Source organism: Arvicanthis niloticus, chromosome 23 (genome assembly GCF_011762505.2).
Source record: "Arvicanthis niloticus isolate mArvNil1 chromosome 23, mArvNil1.pat.X, whole genome shotgun sequence".
In the NCBI taxonomy this organism is placed as follows: Eukaryota; Metazoa; Chordata; class Mammalia; order Rodentia; family Muridae; genus Arvicanthis; species Arvicanthis niloticus.
The window spans coordinates 32,749,673-32,773,025 of NC_133430.1; the positions used below are offsets into that span (position 1 = coordinate 32,749,673).

Below are 23,353 nucleotides of genomic sequence, written 5' to 3' on the forward strand. Positions count from 1 at the left end.
TGAAAATAGCCTCAGGCAAGATGGTAATTATTAGGCAAAATTTCCTTATCTAAGAGGACCCTATCTCAAAAAGAAAATCTCTCTCTCAGAAAATCACAGTCTTCTAGCACAGTGTTGCTGCTTCTAATCATACTTTAGAGTCTCCAAATATAGAATTCATATAGTTAAAACTAAAAATAAAATTCATATTATGACCTGAAAACTTTTGATTTCCCCTCACTTTCAACTCAGCTCTTTACTCAAAACATGGGGAAAAAATAAAGAATGACAAAGAAGGAAAAGGCATAGAAAATTGTACCCACAAAGCCAGTTAATCTAACCTAAAATTATACATGTATATGTCCCAAAATAGCATTTTACTTGGTAAATATATACTGATACATCGGCAGATTACAAAAATCATGCTTGCAGAACCAGGGATATACACTGGCCTTGCCTAGCAGGTGTCATCCTGGATAAAACCCTCAATATACCAAGAGAAAAAGAACTATAATCTTCTATATAAATGCCAGGTTCAACACATTCAAACTCTACTAAAGTTGTATTTTATGATATGTGATTACTTAGTAACAATTATAACTTACCAGGTATTTTATAACAGCCATCATTAATTTGTTTCTATCATAGGAAATAATTTCATATACATATTCAATAAGCCTTAAATTAACATTTAAATAAATTCTTATTCAGAGCAAACTCTGATACTGTTAGAAAGCATAAAGCACAATTTTTTTATTGGCTATTTTATTTATTTACATTTCAAAGGCTATCCCCCTTCCTGGTTTCCCCTCCAAAACCCCCTATATCCCATCCTCCCTCCCCACTGCTTCTATGAGGGTGCTCACCCACCTACCTACCCACTCCTGCCTCACGATTCTAGCATTCCCCTCGTTGGGACATTAAACCTTCACAGGATCAAAGGGCTCTCCTATTGATGCCAGATAAGGCCATCCTCTGCTACACAGGCAGCTGGAAATATGGGTCCCTCCTCCATGTGTACTCTTTGGTTGGTGGTTGGGTCCTTGAGAGCTCTGGGGGGGCTTAGCTGGTTGATACTGCTGTTCTTCCTGCAGGGCTGCAAACCCATTCAGCTCCTTTACTCCCTCCCCTAACTCCTTCACTGGGGTCCCGGAAGCACAAATTTTTAATCGGTTTTTGACCATAAATGTTTATTAACATTCAGTAAGAAATAGAAGTATGTCAAAGATAAACATCCACTCTTAAGAGTTTCTTACTTTCTCAAACCTGCCTCCTCATCCAATCTTCTTGTTGCCAATTTTCTACTTGGCATCTTAGATAAGGACAAGATACTTTATATAGGACTGTAATTTAAACTATTAAAATTATTTATTGAACAATATTAGTAAACTATAATTGTGGTGACTGTATTTTAAATTGGTAAAATAAGGTCCTCAAATTCATACACCTGTCACTAAAATCCTCAATGATTTGACTTTGGCTTTCTAAAAGTTTTGTATGAAAGAAAATGCTCTAGTAACGTGGCTATTGACAATTCAAATTTAGTGTTTAAAGTGTTATTGTTTTTGCTCACATAAACAGCAACATGCAGCTCAAGCTGTCCTGAAACCTATACCATTCTAACCTTCTTAAGTGCTGAAACCATGCAGCACCAAACCCAGATCCTTGGAACTTGACCTTTGATATCTAAATTCTACACTATCAAAATATTCACTAGAAGGCAAATTGCTGGACTGTGTGTGGTGCTGAAGGCCTTTAATCCCACCACTTGGGAGGCAAAGGCAGGTGGATCTGGCCTGTGAGTCCCAGGCCAACCAGGACTACACAGTCAATCAGTCTTAAAAAAATCAAATCCAGAAGAAAAACATATGATCTGTGTGACATTTCCTACACTCCTGATTTCTTTTCTCTTGGAAGACTTTCCATAGGTTTCTAACCATAGGAATAGCAATGGAGTTGTAAATTCAAAGGCCTGTTAATATAAAAATTACCCGAAGACCCTGAATTATCATCCCTACAATCTGAAATTTAAGGATCAATACAGCTATCTGATACAATTATAACCATGAAGGATTTAAATTTTTAAAAAATTTCAATTCTAGCTTTCAAACTGCTGACTGCCTCTAAATGCACATTTTTAGAAAGAAAGCTTATGAGCCTGTCTCTTAACTGATTGCTAATTATCAGTAAAACAAAAATATGTTAAAAGATCACAGAAGGAAAGGAGAAAAATGTTTTGGATTACTAAAGTCATAAACTATACAATTCCAAACAATTTCCCATTTCCCAATTTCAACTTCTACCTCCAAATCCAAATGAAGGAAAATAAAGCTTCTAGAGACATTCTCCAGACTAACTTTCATAATCTGAAAAACAAGTGGTTTTGGGGTAAACTCAAAGCAAACACAGTTCTTTCAGAAAACACTGACTCACTGAATGAACTTGGAAGCAATTATATGAAGATATTCACCTGAAGCCCTTTATCTATTAGACTGTAATTAATGTAACATGGCTTCTCAGAGATTATCTGTACTACAACAATTACCAATTCATTCCCATTATTTTGTTTTATTTTGCTTTCTAAGACACATGCTAGTAGTCCTGGCTAGCCTGACTTAGACAGACAGGGCTAGCCTCAGAGATCAATCTGTCTCTCCCTCTCAAATGCTGAGAAAAGGCATGCACCAACCCCAGCTCACCTATTCATTTTTCTTTTACTCCTATGGGTGTTTTGCCTGCCTGTTATGTATACCACTTGCATGCCTGCCGCCCATGGAGGCAAGGCCGAAAGAGGATGTTGGATCCCATGGAACTGAAGTTATAGGTAGTTGTAAGCTGCCATGTATGTGCTGGTAATCAAACTTGGGTCTCTTCCAAGAGTAGCCAGTGCTAGTAACCACTGAACCAGCTTTCCAGGCCACTGGTCGATTCTTGTACACATGGTGAACAAACACAGCTTGAAACAATCACATTAATTATCTCTATAGACTTATTGCTGGGTAGACAGACAACAAGCAGAACATGGACTAGATAGATCAAACTGGATATAGTTCCAATGAAATACAATTTTACTAAACACCAGTCAAAAAAAGCATTGAAGAGGGAAAAAAAATTAATCTATAGACTTAAATATTTTCAATCAAGTTATTTAGTTGACAAGAAACCTTTCCTTACAATTCAAAAATCAGAAAAAAATATCTCAATTATTTCATACAAATTATTGTTTCTCTGACTTATGATCCTTCTTTTACCTCAGAGTCAGAAGAAACTAACAGTTAACAACAAAGCTACTACTGTTATTCAGTAAATATTCCTATCATTATTAATTTAGAAGCTATTTTCCTAGGTGATAGGGAGGGTATCTACTGAAAATCATGGATGTGGGAGGCAAACAGAATCAGACAGGGTGATGAGCTGTGAGAGTAAGAGACAGCAAATAAGGGGGAGGGGGGGTTGCTCAGGACAGGATTTAATGATACAGGTTATTCTGTGAACGTTTTTCCAAACTGAAACATTCCATCCTGTAATTCTCTGAACAAGGTTAACAACTAAACATAACTTTAGAAAGTCCCTGTAACTGATCAGATTCCCCTAACAGAATAAACAATAAAAGCTGAGACCGTCTCATATGGAAGAAAGCTGCAAACAAGTCTGTCAGAGAAAAGCTAAAAATAAATAAATAAATAAATAAATAGATAAATAAATAAATAAAGACTCAGAGCAGACAGAAGAAAGCAGCTGAGCTGCCAAGGTTTAGACAGTAACTTGGAAAGGACATTCTCTAAGCTGTTAAACTGCGTATAGGCTGTGCAGTATGTTCCAAGTTTCCCAGTTTTGTGAGCTGTGGCTTCTTTGAGTCATACCTGCTCCTGTAACTCCTCACCCACATTCCTGTATGAATCACCAATGAAACTAATCGGCTTAGCCAGCTGAACTTTTGTGGCATTTACACTTTGGTTTGTCATTAGTTCCCTATCTAGACTAAGTAGTTGTGTCTCTCCAGGATGTTTTATCATAGCTATGTGAATCAAGATGTTAATTATAATTAGATAGACAAAATTTTAATGATGCGCTTGGATGGGCAATAAGGCAAAGAGATCAAATAATGATAAAGTCTGTGGACTGGTGCCAGCAGATGGCTCAATATGTGAAGGGGCCCTGACACACACTTTACGACCTCAGTTTGATCCCTGGGACCCACATGGTAGAAGAGAACTTCCATAAGTTGTCCTCTAGTGTCCACATAGACACGTTCACAACCTACACAAACACCTTCATACACAAATAAATAAAACAAATGTCTTTAAAGATCCAATGAATGACATAACATCTAACTAATCCCAGCACTTCCAGTGGGGGGAAGAGTTAGTAAAAAGCCAACCTGGGCTACATGAGATCCTATCTCAAAAAAGCCAAACCAGCAGCTGGAGAGAGAGCTCAGCAGTTAAGAGCACTCGCTGCACTTGAGGACATGAGTTCAGTTCCCTTAACACACACAGTGGCTCACAACTGCTTGTTCTAAGAAACTAATAACCTCCTATGGTTTGCACAGGAAATACATGTACATGGTGCACACATCCTCACTCTTACATACACATTACATAAATAAAAATAAATCTCTGAAAAAAAAAAAAAAGCCAACAAATTAAAACAAGAGATACGTAATACAACAAAAACTCTGCTCAACACAGGGCACTCTGTAAGAAAATCCAAACCACTAAGACTAGATCTGACAAATAAGCAACAGTGATTTGTCCTTGACAATATATGTAGTATGTGTCAGTGATATTATCTAAATACTAGAAATCCAAAGGAAACAAAATTATGCAGGGGGAAAACTGTTTTTAAAATAATACATTTTGGTTTTAAGTCTCATGTCACCCAGACTGGCCTCAAACTCACTGTATGAGCCTAAACTTCGGCCCCCACTGCCCTACCTCCCAAGTGCTGCAACTGTACCATTGTAGCTGGCCTTAATCTTGTTTTTATGAAATAAAAATATTCCAATTAAAGCTATACTCATGGGATAGGGATGTGACTCAGTGGTAACATACTTGTCTGTAACACAGGAGCCCTAGCACTAGAAGAAAAGACAGAGAGGACAGAGAACTACTTTCAGTTACACAGAAGAGCATGGGAGTAGGCTGACTACAGTAAAGTACTTAAGGTATCATGAAACTTAACTTCCTTTTATACTTTGGTTAAATGTAAGTTTTTTAAAAAATTTTTTAAGGGGCTAGAGATGGCTCAGTGGTTAAGAGCACTGACTGTTCAAGAGTCCTGAGTTCAATTCCCAGCAACCACATGGTAGCTCACAAACATCTGTAATGGAATCTGATGCCCTCTTCTGGTGTGTCTGAAGACAGCTGCAGTGTACTCACATACACTTAAGGGAAAAAAAGGTTAAAATTTTTCTTTTTTTCTTTTTTTTTTTTTTTAAAGTAATACACAAAGGTTTTATAAAGGGGAAGAGAAGTCTATATTTATCTTCAAAAATAATGACAGCTAGACAAGAACAAAGACTTGAGGGGTTTTTTGGGGGGGAACAAAAGAAAAAAATGAACATAATATAATATATACAGGTTTAAGATTTTGTTTTGTGAAGGAGACAGCAGATACATTATCACACAAGACAGAAAAACCTCTTTTATCCTCATGTAAAATAACAGAATTAAAATGAAAAATAAAAATCCTGAATAAGGTCACTCATACATGAAGTAGTAAGACTTATTTTCATTCATTTCAGAATCCAATCTGTGTGCATCTAAAAGAGAGGGTAACTAATAAACATTGTGTAGGTTGAAATATATTTTATACTTACTTACAAAGCTGCCTTAATGAATTAGCTCTGATTGGAATAGTCTGTACAAGTGTTTTCTCTGGCAAGTTAACCTTGTCCAGCCTCCCTTACTACCTTCATCCCAACCTGGAACAAGCAAACCAACAGTCATCCACCCACTGTGGGTAGATAAAACACTTAACTACAAACTATAAAAATACACTCCTGCATAAGCCACAAGCATGTTTTACAATGATAATGATCTTGTGAGTCTCCATGTTAGACTTACAATATGAAGTATTTACACTGAATTAACACACGTAGATTAGAAAAGATATTACATACCCCATTAGCTTTTTTCTTTGCTTTCCATTCATCCAACTGTGCCTTTGTCTTTGCATCAACTTTAACAAGTAGCTTTTTCTCTCCAATCTGAAGGTCATGCAATAATCTGAGAGCACGGAGGGTAGATTCAGGCTCTTTATACTCACAAAATCCAAAAGCTAACAATAAATAAGAAGAATTTATAAAATATTAAGGTATAAAAACATGAAAAAATGCAGCAAAGCAAAATGATTAAAGACAAAACTTATGAGGACACTGAAATCATCACCACAACCCTGCTCTTAAAACCCTCTAAATGTTTCATTTTAACATCCATGACCCAACGGAGGAAAGGGAGTTTAAAAAGAGGCCAGGGGAAAGGGAAAAATTAATCCAGCAAATCAGAGCTAAAAAATAATAACACGTTTAAAAAAAAAAAAAAAAACAGTCAAAGGATGGATACAGCATTAACCACGCAGACTTTTGCTGGAGCTGTGGCAAGACACAGTTATAGTCCCAGTACTCAAAAGCCAAAAGCAAATGACTAGAATAGCTTTAAACTCAGAATAAATCCCCAATGAATTCCACTATAGAAAGCTAGTATATATCCTAAATGAAATGATTTGACTTTTAGAAAAAATAAACATTTCAATATTTCCTGGATAACATGGCTATTTTTTTTTTTTTAATTAGAAAAAACAGGCAGTATTTTTTAAGTACTATGATTATGTTTGGGTGTTTTTCCTACAGCTGTCCCCCACCAAAAAAGACAAAATAAAATGTTTATGTTTCAGAGTATATACTAAAATATAGGTAGAGACAAAAATCCCAGTGCTTGGGGTGTACTTAAAAATAACATAAACAGTCAGGCATGGATGGTGGCATACACCTTTGATCTCAACATTTAGGAGGCAGAGGCAGGCAAGAGGATCTCTGAGTTAGAGGCCAGGCTGTTCTACAGAATGAGGACAGGACAACCAGGGCTATACCGAGAAAAGAGTGAAGAGGGGGAGAAGGGAAGAGAAAAGAAATGGGGGGGGGGGGAAGTACAGAAGGAGAGATGGATGAATAAAGGAATACAAACAAGGATATCTGTAGGGTACTGGTCATAAGATAACTGACCATAAACTGGTAATTATTAAAGCTGTGAGTAGTAACCATGGAGTTGTCACACCATCACATTTGACATATGTATCCATTTTTTCCATAATAAAGGTATTTTTAAATCAGGACTAGGTATATCACATATATGAAAGAGTATACTTAGTTAATAGCACCAAGAGGATAAAGAGAACAGAGAATTTAGCAGTGTTTGTCTAATATGAAAGGTAGTTTACTTTCAAAACTAATAGGACATGTGTAGTTGGGAAGCACCTGCCATAAAAGTGTGAGGACCAGAAGATTCCAAGTACCCACAGTACCCACAGTACCCACATAAAGGCCCAAGTAGTAACATGGTAACCCCTAATAATCCCATCCCTCCTGAAGCAAACACTCCCTGGCCAAGTTGGCTAGGTATACTGCTATCTACTAGCTCTAAGTTCAGCAAGAGACTCTTAAATAAAGCGAGGAACATTTATTTGAAGAAGACACAAGAAACCAACCATCCATACTTAAATATACACAGCCAAAAGAGCAGCAAAAGATGGCTTCACACTAAAGAGCACTTGTTTTTTACAGGGGACCCAGGTTCTATTCCAACCACCCACAAGTTAGAGAAAGCAACTCCTTCTTCTGGCCTCTGCAGAACTGAACACACGAGGTGCACAAGCACAGATGTAGGCATGAAGACACACATTCACAGACACAAAGTAAAAATAAATATGTCTCAAAAAAAAAGTTCATCTAATTATCCTTCCCTCTTCCTGAGCTCTAATTATTGCATCTGGGATGCAAGCAGCCTTACTTTCAGACAAAAAAACCACCTTAAAAATCTAAAAAACTGTTGGGAGACCTGGAGAGATGAGCACAGCAGTTAAGAACACATACTACTCTTATGGAAGACAGATTCCCAGGACACTGTAAGGCAGGTGGAAACCAGCTCTAACTCCAGTTCCAAGGGAGCCATGACGTCTTCCAGCTTAGATAGGCACTGCATCACATACAAAAACCTCTACACAAATTATAGGCCACTGGGGCTAGAGAAATGGCTCAGTGCTCTTCCAGAGGTCGTGAGTTCAATTCCCAACAACCATATGGAGGCTCACAACTATATTTAATGAAAACCGATACCTTCTTTTGGAGAAGACGAAGACAGCATACTCATATACAAAAAAAGTATGTAGATATAGATAGATAAAAAATAATCTTTAGAAAAATTATAGGCCAGTAATAAGTCTTTAAAAAAGAAACCACTGGCCGGGCGGTGGTGGCGCACGCCTTTAATCCCAGCACTTGGAAGGCAGAGGCAGGAGGATTTCTGAGTTTGAGGCCAGCCTGGTCTACAGAGTGAGTCCCAGGACAGCCAGGACTAAACAGAGAAACCCTGTCTCGAAAAACCAAAAAAAAAAAAAAAAAGAAACCACTGAATTTGTCCAGTCTAGTATATTAAAGGAGGGAAGGAAAAAACACCATTAAATAATGCTCATTTTTTTCTTTTCTATCTCTTTTTCTGCTTCAATTTTTGAATCTTCTAATTCCAAATTTCAGCCAAAACCTTCTCAATTGCCTTTTAATACATTCTATTAAGAAAATTAAATAAAACATACTAAGTTTTATACAAAGTTATACAATGGGTTATAATGGTGGCAAAAGCAAGTAAGGAAATCATGTCTACCTTGAAGTTTTCCAGAAGCTCCTTGCACTCTCTTCCAGCTCAACACCAAACCACATTTCTTAAAAAGAAATTTAAGAATTACCACTCAGCAAACAAAAGTTTCAAGACAAGTAAGATCACAATTACAGGCTACAGAGTATGGTAGCTCACACCAGTAATACAAGAGGCTGAGATAATACTGAGGTAGTACTACAAGTCTGAGGGCAGCCTGGGTCACAAACCCTGCCTCAAAATAATAATATCAATACAGGTGAGAAAACAGTAACAAAATACTCAGCAAGATCATGCTAGCAACAAAGCTGGTTAAGATTACTCCAAGTCTCCCATAAACTTGAAATATGTAACAAACTGCTTAAACAAATACATAAAGCCTTAGCAGGCAGTGGTCGTACACACTTTTGATCCTAGCAATAGGAGGCAACTGCAGACAGATCTCTTGACTGTGAGGCCAGCCTGGTCTACAGAGGGATTCCCAGGGCAGCCCAGGCTATACAAAGAAACTATCTCAACAAACAAACAAACAAACAAACAAACAAAAAACCAACCCAAAACCAACCCAAAAAACCAAGAACTTTATTTTTAAATCTGTTTACTAAGTACTCATAAAAATCACAACATATTAGGCAAATGCACTCTTACTAATTTGCGTTTTAATCACTCTAAGTAACTCAGCATCATCAAACATGGGATTAAGAATACCATGAAACAGTTGTGTTCATAAAAAAACTATACTTTGAATCTAAGCAAATAATAAAACAAATCAAGGTCTAAAATATTTTATGAAAGACTTAACTTGTAGCAGGAAAACAAACTAACTAAATAAAAAATGAGTAAAATGAAATAAAACCAGAGAAAACTTGTTCTGTATTATACTTTCAAAATGAGGCACATAAAACACAAAGCAGTTAATACAGTCATTACTGGGAAGGCTGAGGACAAACCATGTAGGTTCAGTGTTGAATGCAGCAGCATTCTGATCATGTATAAGGATGATGTCTATTTCCTCTCAGAAAAATATGCATTTTGTACACAAGTGAGTATTGTATCACAACTCACCCATAAATTATGAAACATGTATATTTAAAAGACAAAGTTGATTAAATTTTCTGATGAAAATTCTAGTATGATTACTGGACTGCTTATCTTTTCATATAAAAATGTTAAAGGAAAAAAATAGAGAACTTAGGCATGAGGGCACAGGCCTTAGTCCCAACAATCTGAGAGATAGAAGATTCTCATTCAGCCTTGAGGCCAGCCTGGACCTGTCACAAAAAAACAAGCTACTCGGTCTGTTTCTTTTTTTTGTAAGTTTGAAATTAACTATTTTGAAAAGTGAAAAATAAACTCTTTAACTTACAGCTAAGAGCTGTCGGATAAGCATGTCTGAGGCTTTCTCAGAAATATTGCCAACAAAAACTGTAGTAGTAGGGCCACAATTTTCATCATTTTCTTTTAATTTTAAGCCTGGATGATCCTTTCTTGCTCCCAAATGCTTTCCAACCATGGACACGGTAGGTACGAGGACCTATAGTAAAGAAAAGCAAGAAATTTGATCTGGCAATTATGACATGATACTAAAACAACAACTTTAAAGTATAAATAGATAGTACATCATTAAAGGCCCTACATACCTAATCTAAAACTTCTAATGCATGTAGCATGTTTCATTAACGTAAATTTACTCTTCACAATAAAATTTCTATTTTTAATTACTTTTAAAAGGAAACAAAAATGTCAAGCTTTTATATTTTTAAGTTTTTAAATGCTTAAAATAGAAACCATTTGAGATTATTAAAAAACAGCTAGTAATTTCATCAATTATACTCAATACCAAGATGAAAGCAAATTCCTTATTCCTGCTAATCTTGTAGCACAATCTTGCAACACTACAAACCTGTCAACACTTTTGCTTTTTATAAGGTCCTTGTGTTTATTAGCTTATTTTCACTTTAAACTTGCAACCTCCCACATATAGAAGCAGAAATCTATGTACTTGACAATGTATTCATTACAAACTAAGTGGGCTCAGGATAAACTAAGAACTGGTGGAGCTGCTCCAAACCCCCATTCCCCATTTCCCTATTCTGTAATATAAAGGGGAGTGTCATTTGGAATGTTCTAAAATCCAACTTGGGCAGGTATGGTAGTGCATGCCTTTAACCTAGCACTAGGGAGAAAGAGGCATGTGGACTTCTACTGCATTTAAAGTAAACTTGGTTTACATAGTGAGTTCCAGACCAGCCAGGACTATAAAGTGAGACATCATCCCCCAAAACAAAAGCAATTAAACAAAAAATAAATAGCACAACTATTTGGGAGATTTAGAAAGTATGGCCTTGTAGAAAGTTTGTCACTGGAGGTGGGCTTTGAGAATTTAAAATTCCCACCATTTTAAATTCACTCTCTCCTTCCTGCTTGTAGTTTCACAGTTGAGCTCTCAGTTCTTCCTGCCATCATTTCTATCTGGTGATTCTTGATTTATATCAAGATGATTTCTATCATGATTTCTTGCATTATGTACCCTAATCAATCTAGAACAGTTAAGTCCAAGTCAACGCTTCCATTAATCACCTTCTTCCTGGTGTTTTGTCAGAGCAAGAAAAAAAGTAACTAATACACTCATCTTTCAGAGGACCCAGATTCAGTTCAGAGCTACATCAGATATTCACAATCACCTCTAACACTAGTTCCAGGGGAACCAACGTAGCCTTGAAAAGCACTGCATGCAAATGTTACACACACTGCCAAGTAGGACAGTATATACAGATACTGATTTTTTTGACATTATCTAAGCTTACCAAAGTTTTATTTCAAGAAATGCTACCCTTATCCTAAATCTTAATTTTTCCTTTATATTTACAGGGTTGAAATAGAGTACTCAACTTGGCAGAATATTTCCCTGAGGCCTAAGGTTTAATCCTCAGCACAAAAACCAGGCATGGGTAGTGTATACCTAAAATTCCAGCACTTAAGAGGTAGAGGCAATAGAATCAAAGTTCAAGGTCATCCTCAGCTACAAGGTAATTTCTAGGCTAGCTAAGGGGAAGGAGATGAGAATCTGTCTTAAAAAAAAATTAAAAGACAAATTGTACTTACAGTTGGAGCAGGAGCCATAATACTCATTGGTACAGGAATCATTGGTGTTCCTAAGAAAGAAAAAAAAACATACCATATTTTTAAGAATATAATTAAAACTAACTACAGGGCTGGAGAGATGTCTCATATACTAAGGTGTTTGCTTCACAAGAATGAGTGAGGACAATCCCAAGCATCCACATGAAAATAAAGGCATAGGACCAGTGCTTACAATCCCAACAAGGAGACAACATAGAAAAATAGGTACATTCATAGGGATCACTGGCAAGCTGTCGTAGTCCAAATACGAAGTCTGAGTTCCAGTAAAAGATCCTTCATCACTTAAACAGGAGGCTAGAAAGACGGTTCAGTACATCCAAGCACTGCTACCAAGACTGACAACCTGAGTTCATTCCCTGGTACCCACGTGGTAGAGAGAGATCACTCTTAGCTATGCTTTGACCTCTATACCTACACCAGGGCATATTTTTGCATTTACATGTGAACACAAAAATAGAAATAATGAAAAAAAAATCAGAAGGCTCAATGTCTGATGGCCAAAGAAAAAAAAAACTCCAAAGAAAAGAACTTAAAAGAAAATACTTAGAACCAGGCATGCTGGCAAACACGCATGTACTCCTAAACTTGGGGCATACGGGAAGATCAGCCACGCCTGGTAACTCAGCAAGGTCCAGACCATCCTAGGCCAGGTCAAAGTCTCCCTTGACCCCTCCTGTCCCCATTAAAAGGAGGCAGGGGGTTATGCACAAAGCTAAGAAGTGAAATTTGGGGTATGGTGACAATCACCTATAATCTCATCACCTGTGAGGCTAAGGCAAGAGAATAACCATTGAGCTCAAGACTAGTCTGAGCTGCACAGCTCCAAGCCAGCTAAGGATATACTGCCTCAAGACACAATCAAAAACAAAAATAAAGAATTTTTTAAAACATACACTTTAGTTTTTAACATGATTTTTAAGTATCTGCAAAGATAAATCAACTACTATTTTGTTTCCCTTTAGTAATAGTAACATTGATTGTTTTTATATTAACTTATGTAGCTTTGAGGGAAATTTCATAACCTTATTTTTCAAATTTTTGAACCTTATGAACATGTATAGCACTTTTAGATACTTTTCATTTTCATTTTTAAGGAATTTCCAAGGTGATTCTGAAACTCAGCCATCAACACAAATATACTGTCAAACCAAGTGTGGTGACTCGCAGCTGTAATCCCAGCATTCAGGAGCCTGATGACAGCTGACAGGTGGTGAGGAACCTGGGATAACACGTATTCTGTCTCCAAACAAATAACTTAATGCTACAGAAAAATCAGACAGTGGTGGCAGTGGTTGCTCACATCTTTGATCCCAGCACTCAGGGGACAGATGACAGACAGATCTCTGTGGGTTCAAAGCCATCCTGGTCTACAAAGTGAGTTCCAGGACAACCATACTATACAGAAAAACTGTCAAAAAACTGCCCTCTCGCCTCCCCCCAAAAAGAAAAATCAGACAACCATTTTTACTGTAAGACTACCATATATTTACTAGTAAATCACATGTGTACCATGCCTTTTTTTTTTTTTTTTAATGTGCCAGACATGGTGGTGCATGCCTTTAATCCAAACACTTGGAAGGCAGAGGCAGGTGGATCTCTGTGGTTCAATGATAGACAGCTAGAGCTCTACAGAGAAACAATGTCTTCAAAAAAAAAAAAGGAAGAAAGAAATGAATGAATGAATGAGTGAATGATAGAAAAAAATGTATTCAAGCTTACCTGGAGGTACTGGTGGAGGAAAGCCAGGAAACTGTGGGGGTGGGATCCCCGGTGGGAGAGCTGGGATTCCCATGGGAGGGCGATTCAAATGAGGGGGAAAAGACATTCTGACTGCACCAGTCTAAAGAAAGAAATGACAAATCATTTTACTTGAAACCTTTCGAATCTGGTATGCCTACATTGTTGACCTTCATTTTTAGAGTATCTGCAAAATTCTAAAGTTTTCTTACCCAAAGGAGTTGGCAAAGACCCTCTTTTCTCTGTCTGTCCATTGAGAATTTTTTAAAACTTAGATCTTTTCTAAAATAAGTTCCCAAAATGTACACGAACTAAGTTCAGGATAGACTCCTACAATCATGTGGGAATACATATAAAGGAAGAAAAAAATTTTGAGGTTCAGTTAATATCAAAAAATTAAATGCCAAACATCAATGAATCTTTTAAAACAAACTCAGAATCCAGGAGGGTAGCTAATCTTAAGTGTTCTGATACATTCATTTTTAACCCAATAGATGTTTGATAACTAAACTAGCAAGATTAACAGTATTTGATGACTCAGTGTTGACTAGTTCAAAGACAAATGTGCCATTAAATTACAAACTGAGGGGGAAGAGGACATGGCTTCTATCAGGTCAGGTAGTAACTGTTCTAACATAAATACACAATTTACAATAAGGTAACAGTTTTGTTTGGTTTGGGTTTTTTGTTTGTTTTTTGGTGATAAGGATCTCAAGTAATCAAAGCTGGCCTTAAATATTATATAGCTGATGACAATTGTTAACACTTGACCCTCCTGACTCTATTATTTCAAGTACTGAGATTACTGGTGTATACTACCGTACCCAGTTTTAAGAAATTTTTCTTGGCTGGGCAGTGGTGGCGCACGGCTTCAATTCCAGCATTTGGGAGGCAGAGGCAGGCAGATTTCTAAGTTCAAGGCCAGGCTCAGCCTGGTCTACAGAGTGAGTTCCAGGACAGCCAGGGTTACACTGAGAAACCCTGTCTCGAAAACCAAAAAAAAAAAAAAAAAAAAAAAAAAGCCCACTCTAGCACTCTAGCCAGGTCTTGCAGAAGCCTGTAATCCCAATTTTAAAAGTAGAAGCAGGGCTGGTGAGATGGCTTAGCGGTTAAGAGCACTGACTGCTCTTCCGGAGGTCATGAGTTCAAAATCCCAGCAACCACATGGTGGTTTACAACCATCCTTGAGATCTGATGCCTTCTTATGGGGTGTCTGAAGATAGCCATAGTAAATTAAAAAAAAAAAAAAAAAAAAAAAAAAAAAAAAAAAAAAGTAGAAGCAGATGAATTTTGAGTATGCTTGTCTCAAAAATCTGCAGAGTCAGGTCAGCCAGGGTTATATTAGTATTGCCCTGTCTCCAAAAAAAAAAAAAAAAAAAAAGGGGGGGGGGGGCAAAATAAGTTGGTAATTGATTCCAGCAGAATTAATTCCAGTAGGTTTGTTTTGGGTTTTTTTTACTAAGCAGAAAACCATTGTCAAATCACTAGTAAAAATTCTCCCACCTATAACAGAAAATCCCACACTATGGAATTGAGAAAGCCTAGAATTGTTAAACGTATTTTTCAAGCAGGGAATGGTGGCACATGTTGGGAGGTGGAAGTAGGAGGATCAGTTAAAGGCCAGACTGCTAGGAAGCAATGTGATGCTGAGTTTGAGACCAGCCTAGCTACATGAGACCCTACCTGAAAAGTACCTTGTTTTACTTGTAGTGGCTGAGTGTATATATTTACTTGGTTTTCAGTTTAAAGCACTCCATATGACTGACCCAGGCTGGCCTCAAACCCAACATCCTTAGCCTTTGAGTGCCAGGATTATAAGAATGTACCACCATGCCCGGCTCCTTTATTTTTCTTACTCACCCTTCAGTAGCAGAACAACTTTTATTTTCTCTCACCCATCAACTCTCACCAGTTTACCATGTTATCTGTTTTCTACATATTTTTATATACATATATTTAATAATTTGTGCTTTATTATAACATACTCATACTGCACTGTTACCTGCATTGCTCCTTCAATGTCACTGATATCTCTTCACAGCCATTCTTGTCTTTGTAACTCAGTAAATTATGATACAGAAACACCAGTTGCCTCAGTTTTTAACCCTTTTGAATAACACTGAACATTCTTGGACATTTAATTTTATCTTTGCAATATATTTTTCCTTAATTATATTTGTTGATTTGTGTGTTTATGTATGCTTGTGTATGTATGTAGCATGAGTAAAAGTCAAGAAAAGACACAGGAGTCCACTCTCTCCATCCCCTGGGTCTTGAAACTGAGCTTGGGCTGTGACCCACGGCAGCAAGCTCACCCTCACCTACTGAGCCATTTTATAAGCCTATAAATATTTCTGTAATAAGATTATCACTGTTTGCATCCAAACTCTAGTATAAATCATCCCCCCCCCCAATTAATGTGCAATTTGTATTACCAGTGTATCAAATATATCCTTTCCTCTTGTATTAGGAAAAAAAAAATCTATTAACTTCTAAGAATCTGAAGTTTAATAAAACAATCAACCTTATTTTGGTTTAGCCCCCCAATCCCTGAAAGTTGACTATCTTTTTACCTGTTAGTAAGCATTTCTTTGAAATAGAAAAGCATGTACTGTTCCTTCTTATACTGTAACTCTGACTTTATAAGTAGTCTCTAAGAGCTGATGAGCTGGATCAGCAGGTAAAGGTACCTGCTTGCCACAAGCCTGACAGTTTAACATCCATACCTAGAACCCACAAAGTGGAAGAAAACTGACTCCCACAAGCTGTTCTCAGGCTTCCACATGTGCCATTGAACACATGCCCCAAAATAAGCACACAGAAATGTAACTTTACAAATATTTTTAAAAATATTTTGCCAGGCAGTGGTTATACACCCCTTTAATCCCAGTACTCAGGAGGCAGGGGCAGGTGGATCTCTATGAGTTTGAAGGCAGCCTGGTCTACAGAGTGAGTTCTAAGGCAGCCACGGCTACCCAGAGAAACCCTGTCTTTAAAAAAAAATAGTAAAAACAATAACTTTAAAAAGATACTCTACCCAGCACTTGGGAGGCAGAGGCAGGCAGATTTCTGAGTTCGAGGCCAGCCTGGTCTACAGAGTGAGTTCCAGGACAGCCAGAGCTACACAGAGAAACCCTGTCTCAAAAAACCAAAAAAGCCGGGCAGTGGTGGCACACGCCTTTGATCCCAGCACTTGGGAGGCAGAGGCAGGTGGATTTCTGAGTTCAAGGCCAGCCTGGTCTACAGAGTGAGTTCCAGGGCAGCCAGGGCTACTCAGAGAAACCCTGTCTCAAAAAAAACCAAAAAGAAAAACCAAAAAAAATTTAAAAAAAAAAAAAAAAATACTATATAAAACCTTGGTTTTAGCCGGGCAGTGGTGGCGCACGCCTTTAATTCCAGCACTTGGGAGGCAGAGGCAGGTGGATTTCTGAGTTCGAGGCCAGCCTGGTCTACAGAGTGAGTTCCAGGACAGCCAGGGCTACACAGAGAAACCCTGTCTCAAAAAAAACCAAAAAAAAAAAAAAAAAAAAAAAAAAAAAAAAAAACCTTGGTTTTAGACGCCAGTTCTTAGTCACCAGTAAAAGAATTGTCAGAATGATTCCTGTATTAGCAAAAAGGTACTAGAAAAGCCTTAAAAACTTAGGTAAGCTTCAGCATATCTAACAAAGTAAATACACAAGTTTATAAAGACATTATACATTCAACTTTTGTGTGTTGCTTGCTTTGTCTTTTCTTTTTTGCAATTATTACCTTTAAAATTACCACATTAAGTAATGGGTTTCAATTATGACATCTTCATACATGTGTTATTACACTATGTTCTCATTTGTTTCCCTTCCCCCATTGAGTTTTTTTAATAATCTGAATTACAAATGTTCTGTATGAAAAGGAGCAGGAAGGTGTGTCTGTTAAAACAGAAGGCTACTGTCCTACTTACAGAAGCTCTTGTATTATAATAATACTCTATCTCAGCACTTTCTTAGGAAGGCAGTTGGTATAGTACCTGTTGAATAAATAAATTAATTAATGAACAGTAAACAATGCCTGAGGACTCATCAATAGATTTATTAAGCAGCTACTACATTATCAGCAACAGCCCAGTGCCTAGTTTCACAATGGTATAAACTTGGGCCATGGATTTACTTTTAAAGCCAGTTCTCTCCCAGTGTTAGATATAAACAGTACTTTTAAAGCAAAGCTATATTCTTAAGGATTAAGTTATATGTTATAGTTTTTAATATTAAAAGTTAATTAATTACAGATACATTTTAGTTTCACCAATATAATTATTGCATACATTACTAATTGTTTTATGAAATACCTCCATCTTATTTAAAGCTGTTCAAAACTTAACATGGGCCGGACTTCGAGGTGAAAATATTATAGCCAATACCAGCATTTACAAACACTCCCCATTTCCTTTAAGATAATAACAGCCTCATCTCCTCCTTGGGAGATTCAAAAAAACAGATATTCCTGATGACGCTAACAAAATAAATGTTTAAACATTGAATATTAACAGCTTTATGCTTTGTTATATGAAATGAAAATACAACCATAGCAAAGTGTACCAGATTTTATTTTTAAAATAAATTTAAATTTATTTTAAGTAATAATTAATTATACTTCTAAGTTTTAGAGACTCTGAAGGTTGGTAGGTTTTATAGAAAAATACTCAAGGAAAAGAGCTGGGGCGTAGCTTACTTTCAGTTCCAATGATCAGGCCTCACTAAGTAAAAATTTGAACAAAGAGCTGAAAGAGGCTGAGGCTGGAAGGCCTGTTTATATCAGAGGCAAAAGCCTTCCAAGCAAAGGAAATAAATACAGAGAGACTAAGGTAGACATGCCTTTTAGGAAAGACCAGCAAGGTCAACTTATGCCTAGAGAAGGATGAATGGTGAGTTAGATAAAAACTGAGCAGTCACTGGGAAGAGAAGTGTTCTAAGAGGACAGGGCTTTGTAATACATTGTAAAGGCCACTACTTAAAATGGGATGGAACACATTTTGAAAGGTTTCTGATTTGACAATAATTGTCACCCTTTTAAACCTGGAAGGGAACAGAATGGAAGCGAGAAACTACTTCAATAATACAAACTGTGCCCTGAAGGAGGCGGGGGTGGTCAAAGTAGTAGTTAGCAAGTTGCTGGGTTCTAGATAGCCAAAAGAATTTCCTGGGGGTTATGTTAGATATGAGATACCATTATTAATACTGAATTTCTTTCAATACTATTTATAAAGATAAATTTTATGTGCTTTTCTTTTTCATTCTGTGGGATTTGGGGGCTGTTTTTTTGTTGGGTTTTTTTTTTTTTTTTTCAAAACAGGGTCTCTTCTATGTAATTCTGACTATCCTGGAACTCTTATATTCTGACCTCAATGATCCTGCTGTCTCTACCTCCCAGGTACTGGGATTAAAGGCATGTGCCACCATGCCTGGTCTAAGATGTTTTACATTTAAAAGGTTCAAAATGTGTGTGCACGCGCGCATGCACGTTCGAGTATACATTTTGTTTTGTTTTTCAAGACAGGATTTCTCTGTACAGCCTTGGCTATCCTGGAACTCACACTATAGACCAGGCTGGCCTCAAACTCAGAATCTGCCTGCCTCTGCCTTCCAAGTGCTATGATTAAAGGTGTGTGCCACTACCACCTGACTGGTTCAAAGTATTTGTATTTGTTAAGTATGTAGCTTTCTATGCCAAAATAACAACTGTCTGTGATGTAAGAGTTCCCAATCTCTATCTAGTTTGGTGGTAGTCACACAATTCTATTTGTCAAGACTCATTGGAATTAAAAATTGATAGATTTTATTATATATAATTTACATATGTGTATTTAATCTAAAAAAGAAAAAACAGACCTAAAATATATTTATACTGTTCAACTCTACTCTCTCCCTTTTTTCTCAGCCCATTCTTTTTTCTTATTGCTGTGAATACCACAGGTATAGAAAATATAACCAATATTACTTATGAGCACTCCTCCACTGCATACTTATCCAGACAGAAGTGACTGTCACCAGGGACAGAGTGACACTTAGCTCTCCAGCAACACTATATACATCAAATTTCTGAAACGATAAGGATGAACCGAAAGATTTCTCTCAGCAAATACTAAGTATCTAGCTCCAATTATTTCACAAGTTCTCCTCTAGAAACCATTTGTATTAGTTATGAAAGGGTGAGATTTTAAGTTACTATATAAACCTTGACAACTAGTCCAGTTGCTCCACAATGAATGTTAAGTGACTATTAATACTCCCAACCTGCTTATAGACTGCACAACACTAGAGACTAATGATTGCACTACCTTTAGCAAGTATAGCTTCTTCAGGGGCTGGAGAGATGGCTCGGCAGTTAAGAGCACTCACTGACTGCTCTTCCAGAGGTCCTGAGTTCAATTCCCAGCAACCACATGGTGGCTCACAACCATCTATACTGGGATCCAATGCCCTCTTCTGGTGTGTCTGAATACAGCTACAATGTACTCATATAAAATAAATAAATAAATTTTAAAGAAAAAAGAAAAGAAAAATCACTTCACTGAGTGAATTCATAGAGAACTGGATTCTGCAGAAACCATTCCTTAAGAAAAGGTTTTGTTGCCAAATAATGAAAATGTTGAAAAAAAGCATTTACATTTTAAACAGAACTTTTCAGCAGGTTGGGGACACAGCTTGGGCATAGAGCTCCTATCTATCAACACAGTCAAGGCCTTGTCAACAGTCCAGCAAGGAAGCACTGGATGACCAGAAGCAGGGAAGGGAATACTCAAGTCTCCAAAAGGTAACATCTTTTCCTAAGAAACTTTCACTTTGAGAAAAAAGCAGCATTACCTGTTCAGTATTATTTCACCATTTTCACTGAGAAAAAGGCAGCACCTATACAGACACACTGGTGATTGCTACAAAGGTAGAATACACAGTGCTTCACTAATAGGCTATAGAGGATACTGGGTAATAGTTACACAACTCTGTATATTTACTTTAAAAAACAAAAACCACTGAGCTTTCTAAAGCTACTATTTTTAAAAGACTTCAATTCAGGACAACTACCAAAATCTAAGGCCTGAAGAGTAAACAGTACTGTACCAATGCTAATTTCCTGATTGTGATCACTGTACTACTTTTAAATGATAAAAAAAGAATTTCCCAGCACTTTCAGGAAATACACTATAGTATTTGTGGGTATAGTGGCATCACATCTGAAATTTACTAGCAAAATATGTCAAAAGAAAACTATGGGGAGGAGAAAAGAACAAAAGTAAACTGGCAAAAACATTGTCTAAGGAACCTGAGTTACAATGGTTGAGAATTCACTGTATTATGGGTAACTTTTAAATTATGTCAAAGTAAAAAGATAAAACTGCAGAATGCCATGAATTCTGGGTCAGCCTGGACTACATAATGTGTTCTAGGCAGTCTGGCCTAGAATATGAGATGCTGTTTCAAAAAGTTAGGAAAAGAGTAAAAGAAAAACACCAATACTTATTAGTATTTTCTCCAAATACTTAAAAGAAAACTTGTTTTAAGTACAAAAGAAGCTAAGCTGAGCCCATGCCTATAATCTAAGCATTGGAAAGGCCAGGACAGGAGAAGCTGAGTTTGATACCAGCACGGGCTACTTACTGAAACTCTTATCAAAAACCAGAACAAAGGTATTCAAGGTGGTTTTAAGAAGGAATCAAAATCTCCTTGAGGAATGTGAGTGATAGCTGTAAAACAAGAGAAAAGAACTAACTCAAGGGAACAGAACTTGCCTAACATGTCCACTGCCCTGGATTTGCTCCCCAGCATCACACAGTAAAAAAGTAACTCTATATTAACTCTCAAAACATTTAAAGACCAGGTATGGTGGTACACACCTTCAATCCCAGCACTTGTGAGGCAGAGGCAGGTGGATCTCTGAGTTGGAGGCCAGCCTGGTCTACAGAGTGAGTTCCAGGACAGCCAGAGCTAACACAGAGAGATCCTGTCTCAAAAAGCTTTTTGCTAAGATTAAAAAATATAAAGAACAGTTTTTCAAAATGATGATTACTTTTAACATCACTAATAATATAATGCTAACTTTTCTCAAAGCTATAAAACAATACATTTTCCTCCCAATCATACCTAAATAAGGAAAATAAATTAAAATTTTTTCTGTGGCTAAAAAACTTGAAAAGCACCTGACCAACTCTGAAGCCATTACTCAACAGTAACATCATGAATATGTACAAGTGTGTCTATCTTCATCCAGACACTTAATAACATTGCAATAAAAAGATAATCACAGAATAAAAACAGTTAGCTACAATGATTAACACACAATGGCTAAATGCAAGACAATAACACATTTTTTTTTCTACAAGTTTTTGGTATCCTACCAAAAGACAAGCACTTGCTGCTCTTCCAGAGGACCTGGGTTTGATTCCCAGAACTCATATGGTGTTTCACAGACATTTTTAAATTCCAGTTCTAGGAGATTATTTCCTGGCCTCTGGCCTCACCAGGCACAAATACAGTGTAAAACATACATAAAAGCAAAACACCCATTCAACCTATACACACAAAATACACATATAAAAAAATTTTAGCAAAAAATGCTTCTGTGACACCTTCCTCACACACAAAAAGATAATCCCAAAAAGATTCTATGTCAACATTTTGATTTACTTTTACTTGCGAAAGTCCTCAATATCCTTTTAATCTCCTAAATTACTTGGTGTTCGTTATTTGTTTGTTCAGGGGAACACAGTAAGTGGGTGTAGACTCAAAAGTTCCCCACTATCGAGAAATTACCAATTCAAAAGTTTCACACTACCACAAGGTCTCAATTCCCTCCCAAAGGAGAAAGTAAGGAACTTAAATGTTAAAGTCTACTCTGAGTACACAGGAAGAAATGTAAAAAGTCTCTGAACTGTCTGACTCTTAATTCTTAAGTAACATCATTTATTAATATAACCAACATCATGTTATACAAATAAGTATTTTAGTGAGCATTTTACATACATTTTTTTTCAGTCCCAAGTCCAATCTGTGAAGTGGTTCAAAATATAACTCTCATTTTACTGATGAAGAAAATCAAGACTTAAAAAAGTTTAATAAGAAAAGCACATTGTCTGGTTGAATCACAAGAACTGAGCAACTGAATGCCTTATGCACCCACCGTACATTTTTATATATCTTTTATTTAAAAAATTAAAGTTCTTACAAAATCACATGGTGTGACTACTCCCCGTTAAACTATCAACCTTTCCTAATTCTATATACAGGCTTACAAGTATCAATGTCATACAGCGACCCTCTTACTTGTGAAATTCTCTATGTTTCCAAAAATCAAGTGATTTTTAAACTGAAGAGAAACTGAAATCGAGGATGCTCACAGACAACACAAAAAAACTGTTTATACAATACTGCCAGCTACCTGATACACCTAATTTCAGTTCTAAAGCACTATGATACAAGAGAAACCCAATCTTTTCTCTCCTTTTGGTCGACTTTACTCTGACCTGTATCAAAATGCATTCCCACGTCAATATAAATCCATTATTACATAACTTCAAGATAACCTTCATGCTCTATTTCGAAAACCCTACTTAAAAATCAATACTGAAAACAAAAGGATGGTAGCATATTTTAATA

At 36.8% G+C, this 23,353-nt stretch overlaps 1 protein-coding gene across 5 annotated transcripts in view; it reads right to left on the minus strand.

Annotated features, from left to right (window-relative positions):
* Rbm25 (RNA binding motif protein 25) overlaps positions 1-23,353 on the minus strand; it is a 46,711-nt gene that overhangs the window by 22,410 nt on the left and 948 nt on the right. Inside the window, exons 2-8 of one of the 5 annotated variants that reach the window (XM_076921738.1) lie at positions 17,668-17,733; positions 13,943-14,060; positions 13,713-13,833; positions 11,955-12,004; positions 10,216-10,383; positions 8,859-8,916; positions 6,104-6,261 (exon numbers count right to left, since the gene is read on the minus strand). In XM_076921738.1, the coding sequence (XP_076777853.1) occupies positions 6,104-6,261; positions 8,859-8,916; positions 10,216-10,383; positions 11,955-12,004; positions 13,713-13,833; positions 13,943-13,984 (597 nt within the window). In that variant the 5' untranslated portion in view covers positions 13,985-14,060; positions 17,668-17,733. Of the gene's footprint in view, positions 1-6,103; positions 6,262-8,858; positions 8,917-10,215; positions 10,384-11,954; positions 12,005-13,712; positions 13,834-13,942; positions 14,061-17,667; positions 17,734-21,358; positions 21,377-23,353 lie in introns of those variants that run through there. The other 4 variants (XM_076921743.1, XM_076921740.1, XM_076921742.1 and 1 more) reach the window with 4 other exon arrangements.